General features: G+C 40.9%; 1 protein-coding gene across 1 annotated transcript in view; it reads left to right on the top strand.

Annotated features, from left to right (window-relative positions):
- Positions 1-25,219, top strand: part of LOC126176127 (protein white-like) — a 297,207-nt gene that overhangs the window by 100,052 nt on the left and 171,936 nt on the right. The window contains exon 6 of the mRNA XM_049923264.1: positions 24,856-25,060. Within this exon, the coding sequence (XP_049779221.1) occupies positions 24,856-25,060 (205 nt within the window). The remainder of the gene's footprint in view (positions 1-24,855; positions 25,061-25,219) is intronic.

The raw sequence follows: 25,219 nt of genomic DNA, 5'->3' as shown, positions 1-25,219 counted from the left end.
TCCGATGAAGTTTTGCACAGATATATTGGACAGTGACTCTAGTATGCCCATCGATTGCAGCACGTTGCTCTTTTCAATTGTCACTGCACAGTGAACACACAAAAATGCATGAAAAATAGTATCTTCCGCCAAGTATGAGGACCTGGCCTCGTGAGAGATTTAGGCTGGTGTCGTAGACCCGATACAACATAACTGTCCTGCATTAGTTCTTCATGACACTTCTCAGCCGCACACTGCAGGGGCAATGAAGAAGCTCCTGCAGCGTTTTCGATGGCAATTGTTTGATCACCCACAACACAACCCGTAATTGGCTTGTCCTGAGTTTCATATGTACTCACAAGAACCGCTGGCTGCGAACATGGGACAGTATTGAGATGCCATTTTTCAACAGGACAATGCTTGTACACACATGGAACTTGTATCTATGACCTTTCTGCTAGATTATGAGGTATTCACGTAGTACTCAGGCTCCCCATATTAGACCCAGATAGAAAAAGTTTGGCTAAAGCTCGGATGTCAACTCCATCACAAAGCCAGTATCCAGGATATGAAGAACCAGTTATAAGAGTTGTGAACTATTTGAGACTGATACACTACTGGCCATTAAAATCGCTACACCACGACGATCACGTGCTACAGACGCGAAATTTAACCGACAGGAAGAAGATGCTGCCATATGCAAATGATTAGCCTTTCAGAGCATTCACACAAGGTTGGAGCCCGTGGCGACACCTACAATGCGCAGACATGAGGAAAGTTTCCAACCGATTTCTCATACACAAACAGCAGTTGACCGGCGTTGCCTGGTGACACGTTGTGATGCCTCGTGTATGGAGGAGAAATGCGTACCATCACGTTTCCGACTTTGACAAAGGTCGGATTGTAGCCTAACGCTATTGCGGTTTATCGTATCGCGACATTGCTGCTCGCGTTGGTGGAGATCCAATTACTGTTAGCAGAATGGAATCGATAGGTTCAGGTTGGTAATACGGAAAGCCGTGCTGGATCCCAACGGCCTAGTATGACTAGCAGTCGAGATGAAAGGCATCTAACCGCATGGCTGTAACGGAACGTGCAGCCACTTCTCAATCCCTGAGCCAACAGATGGGGACGTTTGCAAGACAACAACCATCTGCACGAGCAGTTCGACGACGTTTGTAGCAGCATGGACTATCAGCTCGGAGACCATGGCTGCGGTTACCCTTGACGCTGCATCACAGACAGGAGCACCTGCGATGGTGTACTCAACAACGAACCTGGGTGCACGAATGGCAAAACGTAATTTTTGCGGATGAATCCAAGTTTTTTATACAGCATCGTGATGGTCGCACCCGCTTTTGGCGACATCGCGGCGAACGCACATTGGAAGCGTGTATTCGTCATCGCCAGTCTGGCGTATCGCCCGGCGTGATGGTATGGGGTGCCATTGGTTACATGTCTCGGTCACCTGTTGTTCGCATTGACGGCTCTTTGAACAGTGGACGTACATTTCAGATGTGTTATGACCCGTGGCTCTACCCTTCATTCGATCCTTACGAAACCCTACATTTCAGCAGGATAACGCATTATCGCTTATTGCAGGTCCTGTACTGGCCTTTCTGGAAACAGAAAATGTTTGACTGCTGCCCTGGCCGGCACATTCTCCAGATCTCTCACCAATTGAAAACGCCTGGTGAATGGTGTCCGAGCAACTGGCTCGTCACAATACTCCACTCAGTACTGGTGATGAACTGTGGTATCGTGTTGAAGCTGCATGGGCAGCTGTACCTGTACACGCTATCCCAGCTCTGTTTGACTCAATGCCCAGGCGTATAAAGGCCGTTATTACGGGCAGAGGTAGCTGTTCTGGGTACTGATTTGTCAGGATCTATGCACCCAAATAGCATGAAAATGTAATCACATGTCAGTTCTAGTATAATATATCTGTCCAATAAATACCCGTTTTTCATCTACATTTCTTCTTGGTGTAGCAATTTTAATGGCCAGTAGTGTAGAACGCCTGTATGAGACCCTCCCCAATTAACCAAGTGGATCCATGTAGGCCAGAGGTGGTGCAAAGTCACATTGATAAGTGGGCTCAGATTGCCACGTTTTTTGCAAATTCCACTCGATTTTGTAACCGATAAAGTAACATCACATTCCCTCCTCCCCGTCTACGAGGTTCACTGCTTTTGTCAAGCAGTGTATATTGCAAGGGAATAAGTTTCAAATAAAGAAATGAATAGTCATGTCCTACTGCACCAAGTGCGAGGCATTCCCTGTAATAAAATGTGTTGTGAAATGATTTCAGGTACGACCCGTACGTTGTCTCCCAAATCCAGTCAGCGATCCCGCCAAAGAATGTCTGCATTCATTTCCGGGTTCTTTCTGACGTTGCACAAAGAACTTCCTCATCTCGGTGCAAAGATACATGTCTGAGTCTCTCTGCACCAGAGATCATGCCGGCAATTCGATTTCATGTTACTGACTTAACTGACTCAGTCGGCTGGCGATCGTTATCAATTTACGTAAGCAAAAATAGCACCAAGCAGGGGTAAATGCACACATTTCAACAACACAACAGTGAAAGCGTGTTCTGTTCTGACTACATCTACAGAGACACCACTCAACAACTGTTAACCAATATTTCGACTATTTAGTCACAGTACAATTTGACGCTATGACTTTGTTTTGCATCTAATATAATTAGGTGACTATGTTAAAAGGAGCAGGGAGTTGTGTACATAAAGAATCATACTACAGTGTATGTGACACCTCTGGATAATTCCATCAGAGAAGCTTATAGGTCAGCAGAATCGGAGAATTGACAAGAATTGACAATACCTGATGAATTTCAAAAAATCAATTTTTGATTTTGTTAGACACTGTTAGCAGTACACTGTGACCAGATTTGATGAACGTTTCGCACGAGTTTCTTTGGTTTGTTTGGTTTTAAACCGTCGAATGACTCTTTCTATATGATTTCCAAATCGTGAGTGACCTCGAGCACATTGGTCTCCGGAGAGCATCCAATGAGACAAAGTCAGTGCAGTCAAAATATATGGCCGTCCTCTAAGATCCCTTCTCCTCGGCATCACATGTATGTATGAAGTTGAAATTTATGTGAAATAGTAAGGTTTACGGTCCTCGGTGGTGTAAAAAAATTAAGCTTCTAAGTCTTCGCAATCAAAAGATACTGACATTTATGATACATTTTGATAGTCGGAAACTCACTCATCAGAACCAGTAGGTGAAATATCTGCATACATAAGGAAATTTGTAGGGAATCTCAAAGGCCGAATCCTACTCGCACTTCTCCGCGTCATTTTCTTGGTTGTGATAGCGTCATCACTATGTTCAGCATGTGGTCAAATTCTTTTGTGTACATCCTATGGAAACTTATCACTTGATGTTCTAATTCTACGAATAAGTACTCAGATTAAAAACAGTCTACTAGTTCGTATTTCAAGTAATCCTGGAAGTTGTTGGTAAGTAAATATTGCCCACTCTTACCAATCATATATTCTACCATTTATAGTCAATTAACTTCCCTTTGTCTTTGCAAAGATCATTTTCTGCCAAATAACCAAGAAAAGTCTGCTTTCCATGTGTATCACTCATCTAACGTGCGTGTACTGCTATCCTTTCAAGGTGGCGTACGTTCTTCACTAAGGCCAGATTCTCACTCAAATGAGCAAAAAATGGGCAAAGTTTGGAAATTGTTTTGAGACAATGGAGAAACATACGAAGGATCTGTTTGGGGATCGTACTCTGAACTTTACTTTAGATTTTCGAAGGAAAAAAGACCTTGCCGTAATTATGAATTGATCAAGGGCCTGCGAGTTTGAAGTACGCAGACGGCGTGCAGTGTAATATCTCAGGAGTTATCCGAAATCAAAAATGGGTAACATGAGTCGATATTATATTAAATTTTTGGGAGCTTATACCTAACCACAAGGAAATAACCTTAAATTTAACGATATGGAGCAAACTCGACCTTTGAGTTCCATTTTTGAAGATTTGTTTCTCTCTTTATGGCTTTAGAAAAAAATTGTTAATTTTAACGAATATCATATGTAATAGATAAATGCTCCCAAGAAAAGTGTTTTACTTTTCGTGGGTCAGAGTTACAACTTAATAGGATGAACCGTTTTTATTCTACGTTGCACCCAGTTTTGAATAATGGTTTCTCGAGAAAAATCTCTTTAAAATTTCTAGAAAACTATTTATGTATTATTTGCTCAATTTGCATAAACATTACGTGTAATAATACGTTTTTATTTATTTATTTATTTATGCATTTATTTTACCTGGCAAGATTAGGGCCTTCAGGCCCTCTCTTACACCTAACCAGGCATACTCAGATTCAACAAATTTCAGTTTCTACAGAACATTAAGGACATATAACATGTTACACAGTATTAATGTTACAGAAAAAAATTAGAGATTATAAAAGTAGTACAATGATAATTATAACAATCAAAAAATAATTATAATAATCAAGAATAATATTAAAAGTAATGACTATGTATAGGAAAGTAAACATATTTTTTCTTTTATGAATGTCAGTCCTATTGCTAGTTGGGAATTTTCTCGTTATATTCTTGCAGCTTGTGAGTTATTCTCATCAAGCAGAGACATAAGACGATAGAATGGGGTGAAAGAGATATAAAAGAGGTAGAAAGGTTACAGGAAGAGAAATAGCATGGTAAAATTCGAAGCTATGATGGAGAGGAGAAAGAAAAAGATGAGAGGGGCACGAAAATGGTGGCTATACCGTCCCTAATATGTAAGTCTTGAGTTCCCTCTTGAATGTTAAGTGGTTCTGGATAAGACGCAGATCACAGGGGAGCGCGTTCCATAGTCGTATGGCTGAGATGGAGAATGACACAGAGAAAGATTTTGTGTTATGTAAAGGTACAGCCAAAATGCTAGACGTATCTGATCTGGTATTGCGGTTGTGGAATGATGATAGGTGTTTAATGTGAGAAGATAAGTATTGGGGGCACCAGTGGCTAAGAAATCGATGAAGTAAGCACATCGTGTGGAGAACGCGTGCCTTATGTGGGCGTATCCAACCTAGCTGGGAGTATGAAGGACTGATATGATCATACAACCGTAAACTGCATACGTATCTAACGCAAGCATTCATCACTAGCTCGAGGCATCTCGAATTTTTTTTTGTCACTAAAGACCAATCTGAAGCTAGATTTCCGAAATTGAAAATGGATGATCCAATATGGCCGACCAAATATTATGTTTTGACCAATTTCGATCAAAATATCACAGAAAAACAATTTTCGCTAGTTAGTTTAGTCAGCAATTCCAGGATCGTACACCTCCGCTAATTCGAATTGTTCCTGGAGACCAATTCCCTCGTTCCTCTGGTAGAGAGAAGCCGATCTCGCTGAGCTGGATTTTCTGCGTTTGGCACACGTTGTTCGTCAGCTTATTCGGCGACTGTATTTGCACGCATACTGCAGTACAAATCATTCTTTGAACGTGCGTCACAGCACGACAAGTCTCCTGCTTGAACCGAACGTCTCCGGCTGAGAGCGTCATACGGAAGCCGTGACATGTTTCGGACAATGGCCTGTAGAAATTTTCTAACGCACGGATTGAAAAACCATTTCATCCCAACATTCTAGACAGATATACCTTTCACAAAATGCAATAAAAAGTCGAATATTCCACCATTTTGAATGAGAACCTGCCCTTAAATCCTGAATTTAGACTACTCAATGTACTGGTGCTACTGATACTGCACCCACAAACAGAGGAGAAAAACACATCAAGTAATCTGTTTTACTCATGGTGAGAAATATCTGATCATTATTACTTTATCTCTTGAAAAATTTGAGCTACTTCTTACTCGGGAGATTTTGTAGTATGCGAAAATGTGTCACGAACTCGAACACTTGCAAATCGAATATGATTAAAATAGCCTACAGCGATCACAGAAAGCACGTCTAGCATTATTGAACCAATATTGAAAGTGAAATGGGCCCCTTGACATACGTAATAATTACACTCTACCACGACTCAGTAGGAACGCTGGCATACATGACCTGTGAAGGTGTGAACGAGGAAATTAGGAAATTTGATATAAGAGAGGATAATTCTGTGTCCTCTCTACTCATAATCAAGTGCAATATAGTGGTTCGAAGAACCTTAGCACCTTATTCCAAAACCATGAAACTGCACCGTGAAGAAAGAAACTGGGATTTTTGGGGGAGGAGGGGAGAGAAGACGAATTACAATGGAATAGAATTCGACACAAAGCTTTCCGAAAAAAGTCACTAAATTCAATAACTTAATTTGAACTGGGTCCCTGCCACACAAACCTGGGTTCGTTCTGCGCAGAACACTTTTTCTTGTTCATTGGTGCTGCCTACGACGATGAAATCGTAACTCTCATCACATGTGGCGATTGCTCCTAACGAAGGCGGAAACACCAACACATCTGACACGATTACAAAATAGCCGCTAAAATTAACGGAAGCACACACCGGAACCTAAACAGTTACAAACTTTACACAAAGTTGGTATGACCCTGAAATTAATCACTCAATTTCACTAACTTACGTCCTGAAGATTTCATTTAAAATTCTTTATCCAGCGACACATAATGCTCGCGAGTTGAGTTAATTTTTGAAACACACGAAGACTTTCAAGTTAACAGGCACAAGTGCAGAAGTCATGTGGCTGTGTCTGAACGCAACAAAGAGCAATGTTAAGTCTGCCCTTTTCACAGTAAATGTAGAAGTATTACACCGCTGTTGTTGTTGTTGTTGTGGTCTTCAGTCCTGAGACTGGTTTGATGCAGCTCTCCATGCTACTCTATCCTGTGCAAGCTTCTTCATCTCCCAGTATCTACTGCAACCTACATCCTTCTGAATCTGCTTAGTGTATTCATCTCTTGGTCTCCCTCTACGATTTTTACCCTCCACACTGCCCTCCAATGCTAAATTTGTGATCTCTTGATGCCTCAAAACATGTCCTACCAACCGATCCCTTCTTCTAGTCAAGTTGTGCCACAAACTTCTCTTCTCCCCAACCCTGTTCAATACCTCCTCATTAGTTACGTGATCTACCCATCTAATCTTCAGCATTCTTCTGTAGCACCACATTTCGAAAGCTTCTATTCTCTTCTTGTCCAAACTAGTTATCGTCCATGTTTCACTTCCATACATGGCTACACTCCATACAAATACTTTCAGAAACGATTTCCTGACACTTAAATCTATACTCGATGTTAACAAATTCCTTTTCTTGAGAAACGCTTTCCTTGCCATTGCCAGTCTACATTTTATATCCTCTCTACTTCGACCATCATTGGTTATTTTACTCCCTAAATAGCAAAACTCCTTTACTACTTTAAGTGTCTCATTTCCTAATCTAATTCCCTCAGCATCACCCGACTTAATTTGACTACATTCCATTATCCTCGTTTTGCTTTTGTTGATGTTCATCTTATATCCTCCTTTCAACCGCTAACAAAATAAAAAAAAGTGTAGGAACATCTATCTGCATAGCTCATAAAGAAATAACAAGGGAACATAAAAGGAGAAAAATGAAAAGGGTCTAAAACAGAATCCTTGCAGGACGCGATTCTGTAGGAACCGTGTATCAACAAGGCCACGTATTTCATATGGAAAAGCTATATTGAGCTCCATGTTGTTACAGGTTACTATGTTTTTGTTGGCGGTGATGTCGTTAACATTGGATGATAGGCTGTGTAGATCCTCCAGAAGATATTCTAGTTCATTTGACGTATGATTTGCTCGTGAGCATATTTTTTATGTTCTTCCTTAAAAAGCTATAAATCTGTTTAATTCGGTAGTGGTTCTTATTTATGTATCTAATCTCGAAAAAAATTGGGCTAATATGTTTAAAGTTCTTGGTATCGTTATGTCAGCTGGCTACTACCTCCGATCGTAGCAGCAGCACGGTTCCGGACTGAAGTGCCTAGAACTGTTCGGCTACAGCGGCCGGCAAAGCGGCACTGACCGATTAATAAGTGCACCACCCTCATAAAACGAAATACTGGGGGAGAGGGCGGGGAGGCCAAACGTTGGCTTTATAAACAATATGACGACGCAATTAGATACCCAAAAATGTCTCAATGAAAACGATCGCACTAGCGTAAGTGTTTACTAACAGATCCTGTTAAGGAAGGAGGCGTATTTTGGTCAATATTTTAGCGGAAACTCCCTAGATATTAAACAGAACTCAAATATCCTCTAGTACTGTTCTAAATTCTCAATCGGCACCTCATTTGCTGTACATGACTTCGACCATAATTCAAAGGTACCTCAAATGTATCTATAAAATGTTTTATTTTTTATTTTCATACAAATAATTTTACAAAGCATTTGAGTAGATGTTTTTTCCAAATGGCTTTCAGCTCAACTCTTGCTGGAATTCCAGGTGGAGAAAGTGATCTACATTAGAGACGTTGACACTTTAAAGAACAACTACCGTTCAGCACGTGAATGTAACCATAAACAAGCATTAACTTAATGACATGCGTGGTCATATATGTAGGGTTGTTTGGTATTATATAGTAAACCAAAGACAATATACTTTGAAAGATGATAAAGGGAATCAAAGGTTTTGTTAGCTGCAAATGTTATTGATAAATATTTGAGTAAAGACATAAAAATACATTTAAGATCAGCATTCTACTAACATCCCAATGTATAATCTCAAATGTCACAGACCTTTAGTGGTAGTAACGCTGCGAGAATTTATACGACGGCTCGACAGCCAATTGATGTATCGTAAAGTAACAAATACGCAGTCAGTGGCTCATTCATTGTATAAACGGAGAACATGCATCTATCAAGGCAAACTAATATTAAAGGGTAAATGAAAACGAACTAGTGTAGAAAATGTGATGTAATAACGCAAGCTGTGTTATTGCCAACGACGAATCTCGGTTACTGTGTATGTTGGTGCATCTGATATATGTTCAGAACATTCGCGTGGTAGCAAGAGGTTTTGTTTAGGGAAATGCGCGTGTTATTTTAAACGTGGCGTCGCCTTCCTTCCCCCCCCCCCCCTCACCCCATCATCCGACCCACCCCTCCCATCAGCCAATCAAATGTACTGGCGTGGGGGTGGCGGGATGTGGCGCGGTCGGTCAGCCTGTTACTAACACTCGCTGGCCACAAAGATTTATGGGAGCTGTCATTACGGCACTCTCCTGTGACCGACATAACGAACCCACGCCCACGTTGCTCCGACCGCTTTTATGAATTATTGTAATCGCGTGACGTGCTCTGAGCGAAATGTATACGTGCCTAGAAAGTCAGCTTTTAACTTCAGCTCGTACCTTATTCATTTTTATCTATCGAATTCGCTTGCCAATATTACAACTGTTTTGGTCACGTAGAAAATAGTTTTGGTGGTGACGTTTTCGGTGTCCTTTATTGTACTGGCAAACGAAACCCATTAAAAGATCTAAAAAGCAGTAAAATGCAGTTCCGTTCTAAGTGCGTTTGCAGCCGCTATTTGCTCCTTGTTGATGTGAGTTACACGGTTTCAGCAGTGTATCGTTATTGTGGCTGATTATGACGTATCTGTTTTCGCTGGCAGACATTCTACCATCTTCAGTAGCAGCACGATATGAGAGGGGGTTCTGCTTCTCTATGATGATCATAAACTCTATAAGACAATGTACAAATGAAAGACATGAGCGTCGGGTCTGTTAGACGCGAACAATTCGTTCTGGTCCATCTCTTTCTATGCAGGTCTGGCGACGAATAGTTGTACCACCACGATTCGAACAAGGTTCCTCCGGGTTGAGTGCTACTTACTTGAAGATGATTGTACTCTTCTTGTGTTGGAAGAATGATGTATCCATGCCACTTATCGCAGAGTGATTTGCGTTGTCATCCTTAGGAAACATACCATAATTATCACTCGATCTACGTAAATAACCGCACAAAATAATGGTAACAGATGTAGTCATTGAGACGGAGATAGCACGATATGCTGAATTTTTTTGAGAAACAACTCTTAGCTTGTCTCATAATGTTTCGTTTGAATTCCACATGGTGGTCTTGTAACCGCAAACACTTGAATTTTGAGGGACGTAGGATAGTCTCAGTTACTAAGGATTCGTGTTAGACATGTCAATGTTGTCATTGCGGAAAATGATGTGTTACGTGTATCTTTTTAAGTTTAAACTGTATCATATTTTTTGTTAATAATTAGATTTAAATAATGAATTAGCCGATTCTCTAATCATGTACATGGTGTTTCCACAACGTTGTGTCGTTATTCGAGATTTGTTTAGTGTTCAACGCACTACATTCAGACATGCTACCATGCTAGCACAGAATGTTACAGAATGGGCACCAGCAGTCAAGGACTGTCGGTTTTTCTAATTATTTATATTTTTGGCACGTGAAGTTCAGAAGTAGAATAGCAATCGCCGAAATCACTTTGATACAGCTCTCAAAATCTCTCAAGAAAATTGACTTCGCAGTTCTCCTAGCGACTTTAATTCACTATATGTAGAAGAGTTTCGACGGGCTGCGTATTTCCTACGGTAGTGATCGAGAGTAGTAATCGCTGAATCACTTCTGATATTTGTTTGAATTTATTCTTCGTTATTTAACACGTATCTATCATTTTTATGAAAACACACACTCACACACACACACACACACACACACACACACACACACATATATATATATATATATATATATATATATATATATATATATATATATATATATATATATATATATATACAGGGTGAGTCACCTAACGTTACCGCTGGATATATTTCGTAAACCACATCAAATACTGACGAACCGATTCCACAGACCGAACGTGACGAGAGGGACTAGTGTAACTGTTTAATACAAACCACACAAAAATGCACGGAAATATGTTTTTAACACAAACCTACGTTTTTTAAAATGGAACCACGTTAGTTTGGTTAGCACATTTGAACATATAAAGAAATACGTAATCAGTGCCGTTTGTTGCATTGTAAAATGTTAATTACATCCGGAGATATTGTAACCTAAAGTTGACGCTTGAGTACCACTCCTCCGCTGTTTGATAGTGCGTATCGGAGAGCACTGCAACATACATCGCGTTTCTACAGAATGATCTGCCAACGGTTCTTCCACTTGAAACGCGTCGACGTATGTGGTATCAGCATGATGGTGCACCTGCACATTCCGCAATTAACACTAGGCTGACCCTTGACAGGATGTTCGACGGGCGTTTCATAGGACGTGGAGGACGCATAAATTGGCCAGCCAGTTCTCCTGATCTTACACATCGAGACTTCTTTCTGTGGGGTACGTTAAAGGAAAATGTGTACCGTGATGTGCCTAAAACCCCAGAGGATATGAAACAACGTATTGTGGCAGCCTGCGGCGACATTACGCCAGATGTACTGCGGCGTGTACGACATTCATTACGCCAGAGATTGCAATTGTGTGCAGCAAATGATGGCCACCACATTGAACATCTATTGGCCTGACTTGTCGGGACACACTCTACTCCACTCCGTAATTGAAAACGGAAACCACGTGTGTACGTGTACCTCACCCCTCATGGTAATGTACATGTGCGTCAGTGAAAAAGACCAGTAAAAAGGTGTTAGCATATGGACGTAATGTGCTGTTCCAGTCTCTTGTGTACCTAAGGTCCATCACCGTTCCCTTTGGATCCCTACGTAATTCGGTGCTCTCCGATACACACGATCGAACAGCGGAGGAGTGGTACTCAAGCGTCCACTTTAGGTTACAATATCTCCGGATGTAATTAACATTTTACGTTGCAACAAACGGCACTGATTACGTATTTGTTTATATGTTCAGATGTGCTAACAAAACTAACGGGTTTCCATTTTTAAAAAAACGTAGGTTTGTGTTAAAAAACATACTTCCGTGCATTTTTGTATGGTTTGTATTAACCAATTACACTAGCCCCTCTCTTCACGTTCGGTCTGTGGAATCGATTCGTCAGTATTTGATATGGTTTACGAAATATATCCAGCGGTAATGTTAGGTGACTCACCCTGTATATATATATATATATATATATATATATATATATATATATATATATTCACTTTTTGCAAGTCTTTTTCGTTCTGAATTTGCGCTGTGTAATTGAACAAGTGGTCTACAGGTAGCGTCTTTGATTCATAGTCTTTGGTCCCGTGTTCGAATCCCGCCGATGATTAAATTTTGATTAATAATCACCATTGGCGGCCGAAGGCTTCCGGCATAAGAGGTCACCCTCATTCTGCCAACGGCCTTGTAAAAGAGGGTGGAGGAGATGATAGCGGTTCAGGACACTCTCTTGTCCTAGGGGTGGGAAATTGCCCCTAAAGGCGGAAGAATTTGCATTAAAAACACATAACGTAGATCCATAGGACATGTGGCCTGTAGTTGAAGAACAGTCGTGATGATCTCTCCATTGGCATAAGATTCCGGGACAGTCCCCCATTCGAATATCCGGGAGGGGAATGCCAAGGAGGAGGTTACCATGAGAATAAGACTGAAACATCAACGAAAGGATAACGTTCCACGAGTCGGGGCGTGGAATGTCAGAAACTTGAAAGTGATAGGGAAACTAGAAAATCTGAAAAGGGAAATGCAAAGGCTCAGTCTAGATACAGTAGGAGTCAGTGAAGTGAAATGGGAGAAAGACAAGGACTTCTGGTCAGATAAGTATACTGTAATATCAACAGCAGCAGAAAATGATACAACGGGAGTAGCATTCGTTATGAATAGGAAGGTAGGGCAGAGAGTGTGTTACTGTGAAAAGTTCAGTTACAGGGTTGTTCTTATCAGAATCGACAGCAAACCAACACCGACAACTGTAGTTCAGGTATACATACCGACGTAGCAAGCTGAAGAGAGAGAGAGAGTGTATGAAGATATTGAAAGGGTAATACAGTATGTAAAGGGGCATGAAAATCTAAAAGTCATGGGAGACTGGGATGCAGTTTTAGAGGAAGGAGTAGAAGAAAAGGTTACAGGGGAATATGGGCTTTAGACAAGGAATGTGACAGAAGAAAGACAAATTGAGATCTTTAACAAATTTCAGCTATTAACAGCGAACACACTGTTCAAGAGTCACAAGAGGAGGGGGTATACCTGGAAAAGGCCGGTTGATACGTGAATATTTCCATTGGATTCAGAAATCAGATACTGGATTGCAAGGCGTACCAGGAGCAGATATAGACTCAGAACACAATATACTAGTGATGAAGAGTAGGCTGAAGTTAAAGGCATCAGTCAGGAAGAATCAATACCCAAAGAAGTGGGATACGAAAGTACTAACAAGGGAACCTCCCCATCGCACTCCCCTCAGATTTAGTTATAATTTGACACAATGGATAGGCCTTGAAAAACTGAACACAAATTATAACACTCCTGTCTGCTACTGCTATACCATAACCTCGAAACTGGAGGCAGTTTGCAGACAGAATTATTTTATTAGAGTAATAATGGTATAAAGCAACAGAACAGTGTCACCCTCTGAGAGGAATTTAGCTAGGTTGACCGTTTTGTACCTAACGGAAATGGCTTATCGGAAATGAAAGTCATAATTACGTAAATATTTGAACAGTAACAAACAAAATTTTGCCTATCTGCACTGTTTAACTGATAAAGAAAACGGTCGCCAGCGTAACTAGGCAAGAGAATGATTAACATTCTCGTTCAAGAAAATAGTTATTAGTAACTTTAATGGATAAACACAACCTATACTTGGCCACACGCGAGTGCAATGAACTCTGACACATACATATGTTTCCGTTAAGATTGAAGCCAACAACTGGAGCAGCACAAACTATTGGCAAAATTATAACAGATACCGAAACACACTACCAGCTTCAGGGCTTGTTCAAACTGAACGGTCTTTATAACATTACTATTAACATTCACTGCAGGATCATAAATTGGACATAGGTTAAGTCTCTCTCAGTTAAATACTTTACTATTTAAAATTGAAAGTTATTTGGAACCCACTAACACGTTGCTTATCACTATCATTTGAATAAAGAAATTATGGTTTTCATAATTAGTGGTCTTTCCGTTACTTGTTACCGAACAGTAACACACTAGACGAACTGTGGATCCTGTTATACTGTTAATATGCACTTCTAATACACAAGAGAGACAAACACTTAGTAAACATGAGTATATAACGTTTCACAACTGCAGTTTTCCGCTTTTACTACAGTGAGACACAGAATTAACATATATGTAAGATACTGACTCTCCTTCTGCGATTTACAACAGGCAGTAATGTGATCATTGACTAAGCAAAACTTTACAACCCTCAATCTTAAGAACTTTTAATTTTGAAGTTGGCAACAACATTAATAAGCAGTTTTACTAGGAAAATTATTTTCAGCAAGCCACATTAACTTTAACTTTCTTTTTACTATGTTCAAGAGGCATCAATTAGCAAAACACTGGACTTTAATGTTCTTTCAGTAAGGACACTCGGATATCACTTTAGGTCAAACGCAGAGGAACCTGAGAGGTGTTATGATGAGCACACTAACACATCCATTAAGCTGATCCTTCACTGTACATCATTGTGGTATTCCGGTGCAATGACTGCGCACTGTGGTGGCAACTGCATGTTGGTAGGTGGAATTGCAGGTAGAATTGCTGGACTCTGTCATTTCTTGGTGGCGATGATAGATACAAATTCCAGAATAGTTCCATCTATTTATCCATCCATCCGAGGCATTGGAAAGTAGCAGAGAAAGCCTCTCTCGGAACCAGCACAATATGCATCTTTTACATGGCAGTGCACAGTTTGGTAGCTCATCCCCGACTCGTAGCTCGTCCCGACTGACTCTTGTTCCACCTATTCTACGCAGGCCAACCACAATTTGCGCGCGCTACACAGTTCCGTTCCCGAGGGGAACCATTACACCTTTTACATACAAATTAACTAAGAACCCTAAGTGAGGATCAGTAGTTTACGTAACAGTAAACAAATACATTAAATAAAACAGAACATTTGCACATATTAGTATTTCTACCAAAAATTATTCACACAAAATTACAATTATATACAGTAAGTTTTGTTCCCTCCAATTGAGACAAAGAATTTAAATTACAGATACACTAAACATCATAGAATCAAATCATGACATCAAAGTTTTAACAAAGAAAGGAGTATGCAATTTTGTGTTATCTATTCTATCAAACACACTTACAGAGTGTGTGCTGATATGAAACACAGTTTTAATCTGCCAGGAAGTTTCATATCAGCGCACACTCCACTGCAGAGTGAAAATCTCATTCTGGAAACATCCCCCAGGCTGTAGCTAAGCCATGTCTCCGCAATATCCATTCTTTCAGGAGTGCTAGTTCTGCAAGGTTCGCAGGAGAGCTTCTGTAAAGTTTGGAAGTTAGGAGACGAGGTACTGGCAGAAGTAAAGCTGTGAGGACCGGGCTCAGTTGGTAGAGCACTTGCCCGCGAAAGGCAAAGTTCCCGAGTTCGAGTCTCGGTCCGGCACAAAGTTTTAATCTGCCAGGAAGTTTCAATTAATAGAGTGCCGGCTTTGAAAACGCCCGCATAAAATCATTTGATTACAAGATACGCAGAGCGCTAGTAAAACTTCTGAGAAAACTTTCAAATAATGGCCACCATTTGACTAGGCCAACTGATCTCTTCCACACTATCTTAATGTTCGACTATGAAAGTCTCACGATAACAATAAAATTTAAATGCCCCTGAGCGAGACGGTCAACAAAACACAATTACGACCACTTACTTCATATCACGTACACAATACGAAGGAGCGGGTTCCACAGCTTCACCACTTCAAATTTTATTCCCAGCGAAGTCACATAAATTGTATCTCCAAGCTACCCATGTCGGCAAAACGTCCGACCAATTTCACTCCGTAACATATGACGGTCATCACGCTTATTCGGCAGCCGTTGACACTCGTCTCCCAGCGAATGTGACGAGACCGAAGGCTAACAACACAGTCCCTTCGCCTGCCAACCCGGAAGATAAGACACGCGAAAAGGAAAGATAGATTAGCTTAACCACAATCGATCTCAACGATACATGAACAAAATAGCACTGGTGCCAGCTCGCCACAGCTCAACGACAAATTGTTTTCCTTACATGATTTTGTCTGCGTCGTCAGCAAGAAACATTTTCGTACAGGTTTGACATTATATGTAAATTTTGTTGTTGTAAATGTGTACATGCTCTCGTTCTCAGACGCTGGACAAGTGATGCGTCAGTATTCTCGAGTCGTGGGTTGCACGGCTTTTCCACTCGCGCGGTCACCTCTTTGATAGGTGGGTAATTGTTATCCCCACACTTATTGTAACCATACAGTAAATGATATGTGTACCATGTTTGGTTGAAATCGATCCTGTGGTTTAGGAGGAGATGGGTAACATACATATACACATACCTACATCCATTTTTATGATTTGTATGCAAAACCTAACGTAATGACCAAATCGAGACGAATCAACGAACCTGCGATTACTACTCTCAGTCGCAACTGATAGAGCCACGTGGCCCGTTAAAAATCGTCCTATCTTTACAGAGTTAAAAGTGCTCGGAGTACTTCAATGTGTATTTTCTCGGTAATTTTTAAAAGTTGCATTGGGTGGCGCACTTTCTGCTATTCCCGCACAGGGAGAGACTTTATTATTACCGTCGCTGCCTGTCTAGGCATGTAATACAATTTTATGGTGTCTATATACACAGATATTCCAAAACTGTATTACATTTAAATGAGCTAAAACTACCGTAGACACTTAAAGTAGCTGTTGTATTTACGCGTAACCAGTAATTTATTATCTCTTATTGAAAGCAGTTACAATCACCATATGGAATTAACTAACCCTGATGTGTTCCCGCATTAACTGGGCGACGCTTACTGACAAAAGCCTCCACAACATGTTTTGTAAAAGCCCTGCACTGTATGTCTTGGGAAAGCCCGGCAGTGCATCTCTTTCGAAAACGTATTGAAAATATACGTCGCAGGCTGCTGCATACTATTTCTTTTACAATATTTATGAATGTGTTCGAACCATTGGGAAAGTTGTAAACAGTTCACGTTTTCAATCATAAGGCTCATAGGAATGTCGGTGCACTGTCGTATAAGTATAAACATCCTCTTATTATTTAATGCAAGGTCTGTTTTTTGGTGTCATAAATCCTCTGACAACTTGCTCTTACCATGCTTCCGCGGTATGGTGACTTCAGACTCTCCAACATCCGGATGCAAGCTGTAGCCATGCATGTGAGTACTATGAGGAAACAATTGACCAGATGGGGCACATCCTTGATTGCAGCTTGCTTGATGCCCCCATGCCTACGTCTACCTCACCACCAGTGTCTATAGGTTTCACCTGTCTCAATTTATGGCCTTCCTCGTCGACTACAGTTACACAGATACCAGCCTTCCAGACACAAGCCGGACCAAAAATTTTTACAGCTTACTGTTGTGCCGTGATCCTCATAATATGCTATAGATCAAATAGCCCTCCATTTTGTAGCCTATGGTGTGGAGTACCATCCTCCAGTCCTTCCACTCTACAGAACTTTGGAAAATGTGTTATCACTAGTTTATCTTGTATCAATTACCCTCTACAGCCCCATCTAGTAACATGGAAGTTATTGACCGAGATCCTATGATTCTGTCGCTTCTTCTCGTCAGTGTTTTCCATGTAATTCTTCATCCACCGATTCTCTACAGGACCTTCTCATTCCTTACCTTATCAGTCCACCTAATTTTCAATATTCTTCTGTAGCACCACATCTGAAATGACTCGATTGTCTTCTGTTCCCGTTTTCCCACAGTCCATGTTTCATTACCATACAATGCAGTTCTCCAAACGCACATTCTCAGAAGCTGAGTTTCAGTCGACTATGATTGATCTCACTCTCGACCTCCGCGAATGGGAGACCGCACCATAAATGCGCCCATCTCTTTATCCAGTCTTTTGTTTCTTTTTCATTTTTTCTGTGTAGGTGATATCTATTCCACATAATTTCATAAGAATAGTAATTTTTTAAGACAATTAAAAACAAATAAAGCGTTTGACTACTGTTGGTTCCCATGTCTCTCACTTTCCTGCTCCTATTCACCACAGGCTGAATGGCAGGGGCGGTGGCGGTGAGGGTGGCACTACGGCCAGGACTCGGCTTTCGACACCCTTCCCACGTGACCAACCGCCCCCCACCCACCCCCACCATTACCCTGGGCCCCTGCGGTACATTCCTACAAAAATAAATAATAAATAAATAGAAATAAAAAGGTCACTGACGCACGCCTCTACGTTGGCACTCGACTCAGAGATAATCTGGTTCGAACACTGGTGGTGGATGAAATTTTCGTTTCCATTATTTAGCAAGCAAGGGGAGGACAGGTAACGGCGTAAAGTTCCTGATCACCAGTCAATGCGCCGACGTCCCGAACCAATTTTGGAACGTGTCTCGCGTAGTGAGGGCGAGTGAAGCTGTTGACGGTGATCCGCTCGGCGGATGGGGACATTAAGCTCAATGACTCTTTTCGTGCTATTCGAGAGATGTAGGCTATCTTCCAGCACCGGGTTCCGCCTATTCCCATCATCATACAAAACGAACATAACACCTCCCTGTACACGCATCCATCACACTAACCTTTACTTCATAAATACAGATAAGACCCAACTCTCACATATCCTCCAATAGAGGGGAAGGAAAACCCCATGGGTTCGCCCTACCTGCAATGCCATACGACTTCCCTTCTTAAGCAATTTACGCATTATAAGGCCACAAGTCAAAGCACGACTTTATGTATAAAAATAATTCCAGTTATATCTACATCTAAGTGATTACTCTGCTATTCATACTAAAGTGCCTGGCGGAGGGTTCAATGAACCACCTTCAAGCTGTCTCTCACCGGCCGTGGTGGACGTGCGGTTCTAGGCACTTCAGTCCGGAACCGCGTGAATGCCACGGTCGCTGGTTCGAATCCTGCCTCGGACGTGGATGTGTGTGATGTCCTTAGGTTAGTTAGATTTCAGTAGTTATAAGTTCTAGGGCACTGACGACCTCAGATGTTGAGTCACATAGTGCTCAGAGCAATTTGAACCAAGCTGTCTCTCTACTGTTCCACTCTCGAACGGCGCGCGGGAAAAACTAACACGGAATTTTTTTTTTTTTTGCGAGCCCTGATTTCTCTCATTTTATCGTGATGAGCATCTGTCCCTATGTAGCTGGGTTTTCGCAATCGGAGGGGAAAACTGGTGGTTGTAATTTCATGAGAAGATACCGTCGCAACCATAAACGTCTTTTTTTGAAATGATTGCCACTCCATTTCACGCATCATGTCTCTGGCACTATCTCCACTATTTTGCGATGATACAAAAACAGCTGTCCTTCTTTGTACCTTTTCGATGTCGTCCGTCAGTCCCACCTGATGCGGATCCCACACCGCACAGCAGTACTCTAGAATAGGGCGGACAAACGTGGTGTGACCAGTCTCTTTAGCAGACCTGTGGCACCTTCTAAGTGTTCTGCCAATGAATCGCAGTCTTTGGTTTGCTCTACCCACAACAAAATCTATGCCACCGTTCCAATTTAGGTTATTTGTAATTGTAATCCCTAAGTATTTAGTTGAATTTGCAGCCTTCAGATTTGTGTGACTCGTCGCGTAATCGAAATTTAGCGGATTTCTTTCAGTACTCATGTGAATAACTTCACACTTTTCTTTATTCAGGGTCTGTTGTCACTTTTCACGTTATGCAGATATCTTATATAAATCATTTTGCAATTCGTTTTGGTCATCTGATGATTTAACAAGACTGTAAATGACAACAAACAATCTAAGATCCCTATTCAGATTGTTTGCTATGTCGTGACTATAGATCAGGAACAATAGAGGGGCTATAAGACTTCGCTGGGGAACGCCGGATATTACTTCTGTTTTACTCGATGACTTTCCGTCTATTACAACGAACTGTGATCATTCTGAAAGGAAATCACGAATCCAGTCGCACAACTGAGGCGATATTCCACAGGCATGCAGTTTGCTTAGAAGGCGCTTGTGAGGAACGATGTCGAAAGCCTTCTGGAAATCTAAAAATATGCAATCAATTTCACATCCCCTGTCGATAGCATTCATTACTTCATGAGTATAAAGAGACAGTTGTGTTTCGCAAGAACGATATTTTCTGAATCCATGCTGAGCATATGTCAATAAAACGTTTTCTTCGAGGTACTTCGTAATGTTCGAATTCAGTATATGTTCCAAAAGCTAACTGCAAATCGACGTTAGTGATATAGCCCTGTAATTCAGCAGATTACTCCTACTTCCCTTTTTGGGTATTGATGTGACCTGAGCAATTTTCCAGTCTTTAGGTATGGATATTTCTGTGAGTGAGTGATAAATATGGAGCTATTGTATCAGCATGGCACACAATCGAGACTGGAGGTCTTGGCTTTATTAAGTGACTTAAGCTACTTTGTTATACCGAGGATATCTACTGCTAAAAGATTTATTAATTGTGTACTGTTGACCTATTTCGGTGTTGGTGCAATTTTCTAGTACAACTTGGAAGTAATACGAATCGTGTAGGTATCATCTACTTAATGATAGTTTAAGTAAAAGATGTTTGACAGTTTTACTTACGTCTATATTTTCTTGACGTACGTACATACTGCAACTTGTGTCGTTTTGTTTGACCTTCATTTAACGTAACTTTCACAGTTGGTTTAAAATTTGATCGCTATTTGACGTACTCCAAAAATTCTGTATGGTTACATTTATTTATATTTGTCATAGTTTATGTTTAGGTTGTCATGTATATTCTTTATGCGTGTAATCTTTGGATGTTGACGTCATATGGCGTATCGGTTCAAAGATCAATAAATTGTTCTAGGCAATATTTCTGTATTGGGTATGTTTGTGCGCTTAAAATACGTTCTAGTTGATTTTCTATATGTAAGTAAATTTCATCTGAAATATTCATGATGATCCCTGAAGCACTTTCTTGAAGAGTCTTTTAGTCGACGGATTTCTCAATGTCCCGCAACTATTCTAGCAGAAATACCTTTACAACTCAATTGTACCGCTAGTTTCAACATGACCACGTCCTTTGGCGAGACTTAAATCCAGAACCTCCTTGTCGGAGGGTCACAATGCCTCGAAAGTTCTCTCGTTCAGTGTACAGCAGGACTCGCCGTCGCTGACCAGAGGCCACTTCCAACCAATACTGACGGACCTCTTCTACTATTCGAGGTTTAATCCACCGACTGTATTCAGTACACTACAGTGAATGTCTTTGGAACCGCCTGACATATGATCCAAAAATATTCGACAACATGATTCACAAAGGTTCACTTACGAAGAGGAATTTGTAAATTTTCTGTTCTTGAAGAGGAGAATTGTTTGTTTTAAAAGCGGATCCTAGTGCTTTTAATTGAGAAGTTTTGGTTCTTCATTAAGAGAGGATTTGTTTGGATTAGAAGAGGAGTCTCGATTGTATGAGTAAAGAAGTTGTGATCTTAAAGGGGAGAGTCGTTTGCTTTAGACGAAGAAGAGAAGCACGGTTTGCTGTAGAAGAGTAGCTTTGTTGGTGTCAGAAGAGTAGAAATGTTCATTCCAGAAGTGGGAGTCCCGTTTGTTTGTAGGAAAGCAGTTTTGTTTGTTTCAGAAGAGGAGATTTGTTCATTATAAATGAGGAGCCGTTCTTGATTTAAAAGGGGAGAGTTGTTTAGTTTAGACGAAGAAGAGAAGCACGGTTTGCTGTAGAAGAGTAGCTTCGCTGGTGTCAGAAGAGTAGAAATGTTCATTCTAAAAGTGAGAGTCCTGTTTGTTTGTAGGAAAACTGTTTTGTTCGTTTGAAAAGAGGAGATTTGTTCATTAATAATGAGCAGTCGTTCTTACTTTGGAAAAAGTGTTTTATTCATTTTTCAGAAGGATTTCTGTGGCATTTTGGAAGTGGTATCATGTTCGTGTTTCGATAACTGTTTTTTTCCTCGAAAAGGAATCGTAGTTGTTATGGTACATTGAGGAGAAGTATTACGTTTTATCCGCTAACAAAACTGTGAGGAATGTAGCGCGAGAATTTAGCTGTAGAAAGCATTTCTGAAGAGGGACAGGATGGTTTATGACCATATGAAACCACCATCGTCAGGGCGAAACTGTGGATTCTTTGATAAGTGGCTCAGCGTATCTACATCATATGAAATATTAGTTCACTTTAGTACACGAATCGTAAAAAGATTTATTTAACTTCCAATTCTTTGCTACGGAAGTGCTTGATCGGTTACAACTGTCATTGAATAGCCGGCCGGGGTGGCCGAGCGGTTCTAGGCGCTACAGTCTGGAACCGCGCGACCGCTAGATGACCTTAGACGTTAAGTCCCAAAGTGCTCAGAGCCTTTTTTTTTTTTTTTTTTTTTTTTGGTCGTTGAATACTACAGACTCTCTTGAGGCCCTACTTAATAGACTGCTCTCTTGAAGTACAGTTTTTAACATTTATAAAAGAATATTTCCATCTGAGACTTGAATAACTCTCTAGGTCTACTCGATGACGTTGAGAGCTTCAGCTGACGTCACGAACTGTACACAGATCTTCCATACCCGGATCTATATTGACATCTGTGCGAGAGTGCTGCTGTGCTGAGAGAGAGGGAATATCGTCTTCAGCCTCTCCCATTCTCTGTTGCAGACTACAGCGAAATATCCCTAATGTCGATAGAATCGATGTGCGTTGCCGACTTTGGTGTGGCGAGGAGATCTATGGACGATACCACAGGGTGTGTTACTGGAAGAGAGGATGTAATCCCTGACATAGTACTGGTTAAAGCCTGTGCTACGGTAAGTGAGCGGGATTCACCTTATGAGAAGGGTTTTCGCATAGATATCGACGGTGTGTACCTGAATGGTGGCAAATCAGACTTACTTCCACTCTGTAATAACTATGATCCATCAAGAAAGTTTGAAATGCAATCACACGTCAGGCTGGATCAAAAGCAAACCATAATATGCTACCAACGTGACAATAATACGGTCGCCAGCCTAATTAGGCACTAACTGAGTTTCTTCCCTGTACAAGTTGATATATATTCATGCAAAACAACAAGTAGAATTTTAGAACCAGAAAATCTATTGAACTGATAGTTTCACGTTCTGTACTGATGTACTGATATGGAAAATCATGAATACATAACACTAGACTATAATTTTTACTACAAAGCTTTATACTGTCTATTAATCTGATTAAAATCGGGCATAGGTTACCCTAGAAATATCACTTTCGTGCCACACACAAAATGTCAATTTTGATAAAGATAAAACACTGATAAATTTTGACTTTTATATTGACTTTAACTTTTTCTGGTCAAACCAATTTAGAACACTTCAGAATTCAAATGAATGAGGGGGTGGGGGGACCCTGAAACTGTTATGATCGCTGTATTTAAAAAAATGATTACTGAATTTATTATTCATTCAAGATTTCCGGTATATAAGTTACTATTCTTTTCATCTTATTTACTGCTCATTTAAATGCCTTTAAATCTGTCTCGAAATAATACAGTTCATTACTATATCAATACTAAAATTTTCTTTCTACTCCGTTAGACCTTCGCTATTCATTTACTGGTTCATTAACAAAACATTTCTTTAAACACTATTCTAATATAGCCAGTTCTGCAAATAATTATTATTAACACAATTTTTAATTTTCATTTCGGGAGACTCGTATTGCACAACGTTTGGAAAGGACCCTGTCTAAGTTAGTTGTGAGGATAATTGAATGATGGAAAAGTTCTGGTAAAATGTAGGATATTATTGCACCAAACAATCACAGTTCACTCTCTGATCCATACGAATACAGTAATAAAAGTTTCAACCTGCTAGTATCGATGCGGTGGTTGGCGGGCGGCAAGATGGCGAGGCACAGAGCACACATACAACCAAAGCTATTGCTCTTGACGTATCGGCACTTTAATTGTTCTTAGTGTCGCAATACGTTTTTATTTAGTGCCTATGGAATTTTGCCATGCTGTGTGGGCGTTGGAACGGCATACCCGAGGCTCAGTGAAGCTATGTCTTCCAGGAGAGCCTCCTCGCTCCAGAAGGTGTTACTCAAACCAGTGTCAAACTCCAACTACTACTGAGCCCGTTGTGCCGTGCAGTGCCCGCGTGCATTTTCCCGCGCTCGCCTGCCATCCACCCCTTACCGCTCCCTGACAGACTAGGTATTCACCCGAGGTTTTGCATTCTACATATCCTAACACATTGCCTACGTATGGACCAGACGCACAGTTACAATTTTAAACATCTTACAACAGTTTCAACATTTGTTACATTTAAATTCTATTACAATATTATTTGACATCTGACATAAACATTAATATTCACATTGAAACTTATTTACAGTTTTCTTAACATAATGCCGTGAAACAAAAAGAAATGAAATCATAACCTCAATTAGACAAGTTTATCATAAAATCAGATGAAAAGAATTACTTATGTGTACAATAGTACAGAGTCGTTGTTGCTACGAGGAGAGGCAATAAGGAATCATACTAAAGAAAAAAATGTCTATGAGAGCATTGTTCGCGAAGGGGATGAATCTGAGTAAGAGTCCCGGTGCGGAACACAGTTTTAATCTACCCATAAGTTCCCATTAAGGATGTCAAATCGTAAGAAATTTTTCAGCGTATTGTTGCTACTGTTCGTAACTGTTGTTGTTACTGTTCTTAAGACTTACAGAGAGTAGATGTACTGAGATGTAAGTATACAATAATCCCCTGACCATTCATAGAGGGAGCTTACACACCTGTGACAGGCCTTTTGTGAGTGAAGATACAGTGAGGTGTGTGGTGGCGGTGCAGCTTGGGAGCGCCGTGCCCGGACGGCTTCAACCCGGCGGACTTCTTCATGCAGCTGGTGGCCGTGGTGCCCGAGGAGGAGGAGCAGAGCCGCCAGCAGGTGGAGATGCTGTGCGACGCCTTCCAGAACTCACCGGCCGGCAGGGCGCTCGCCGGGGAAGGAGCAACCGCTACCGGAGACGGCAACGGCTCGGTCACCTGCGGTGAGGTCAGTCTCCTACAGTCTGGATCGCAAATTTGATTCGAGAATCATCTTACATATCGCACAGAAAAACCATGAGCTATAGCCCATTTCAATTTTCCGCATCAACGGCAAAGATCAGTGACGGAGATACGAGGTGCATTCAAGTTCTAAGGCCTCCGATTT

Source organism: Schistocerca cancellata, chromosome 3, assembly GCF_023864275.1.
Source record: "Schistocerca cancellata isolate TAMUIC-IGC-003103 chromosome 3, iqSchCanc2.1, whole genome shotgun sequence".
Classification (NCBI taxonomy): domain Eukaryota; kingdom Metazoa; phylum Arthropoda; class Insecta; order Orthoptera; family Acrididae; genus Schistocerca; species Schistocerca cancellata.
This window is presented reverse-complemented; position numbering and strand designations above follow the sequence as displayed.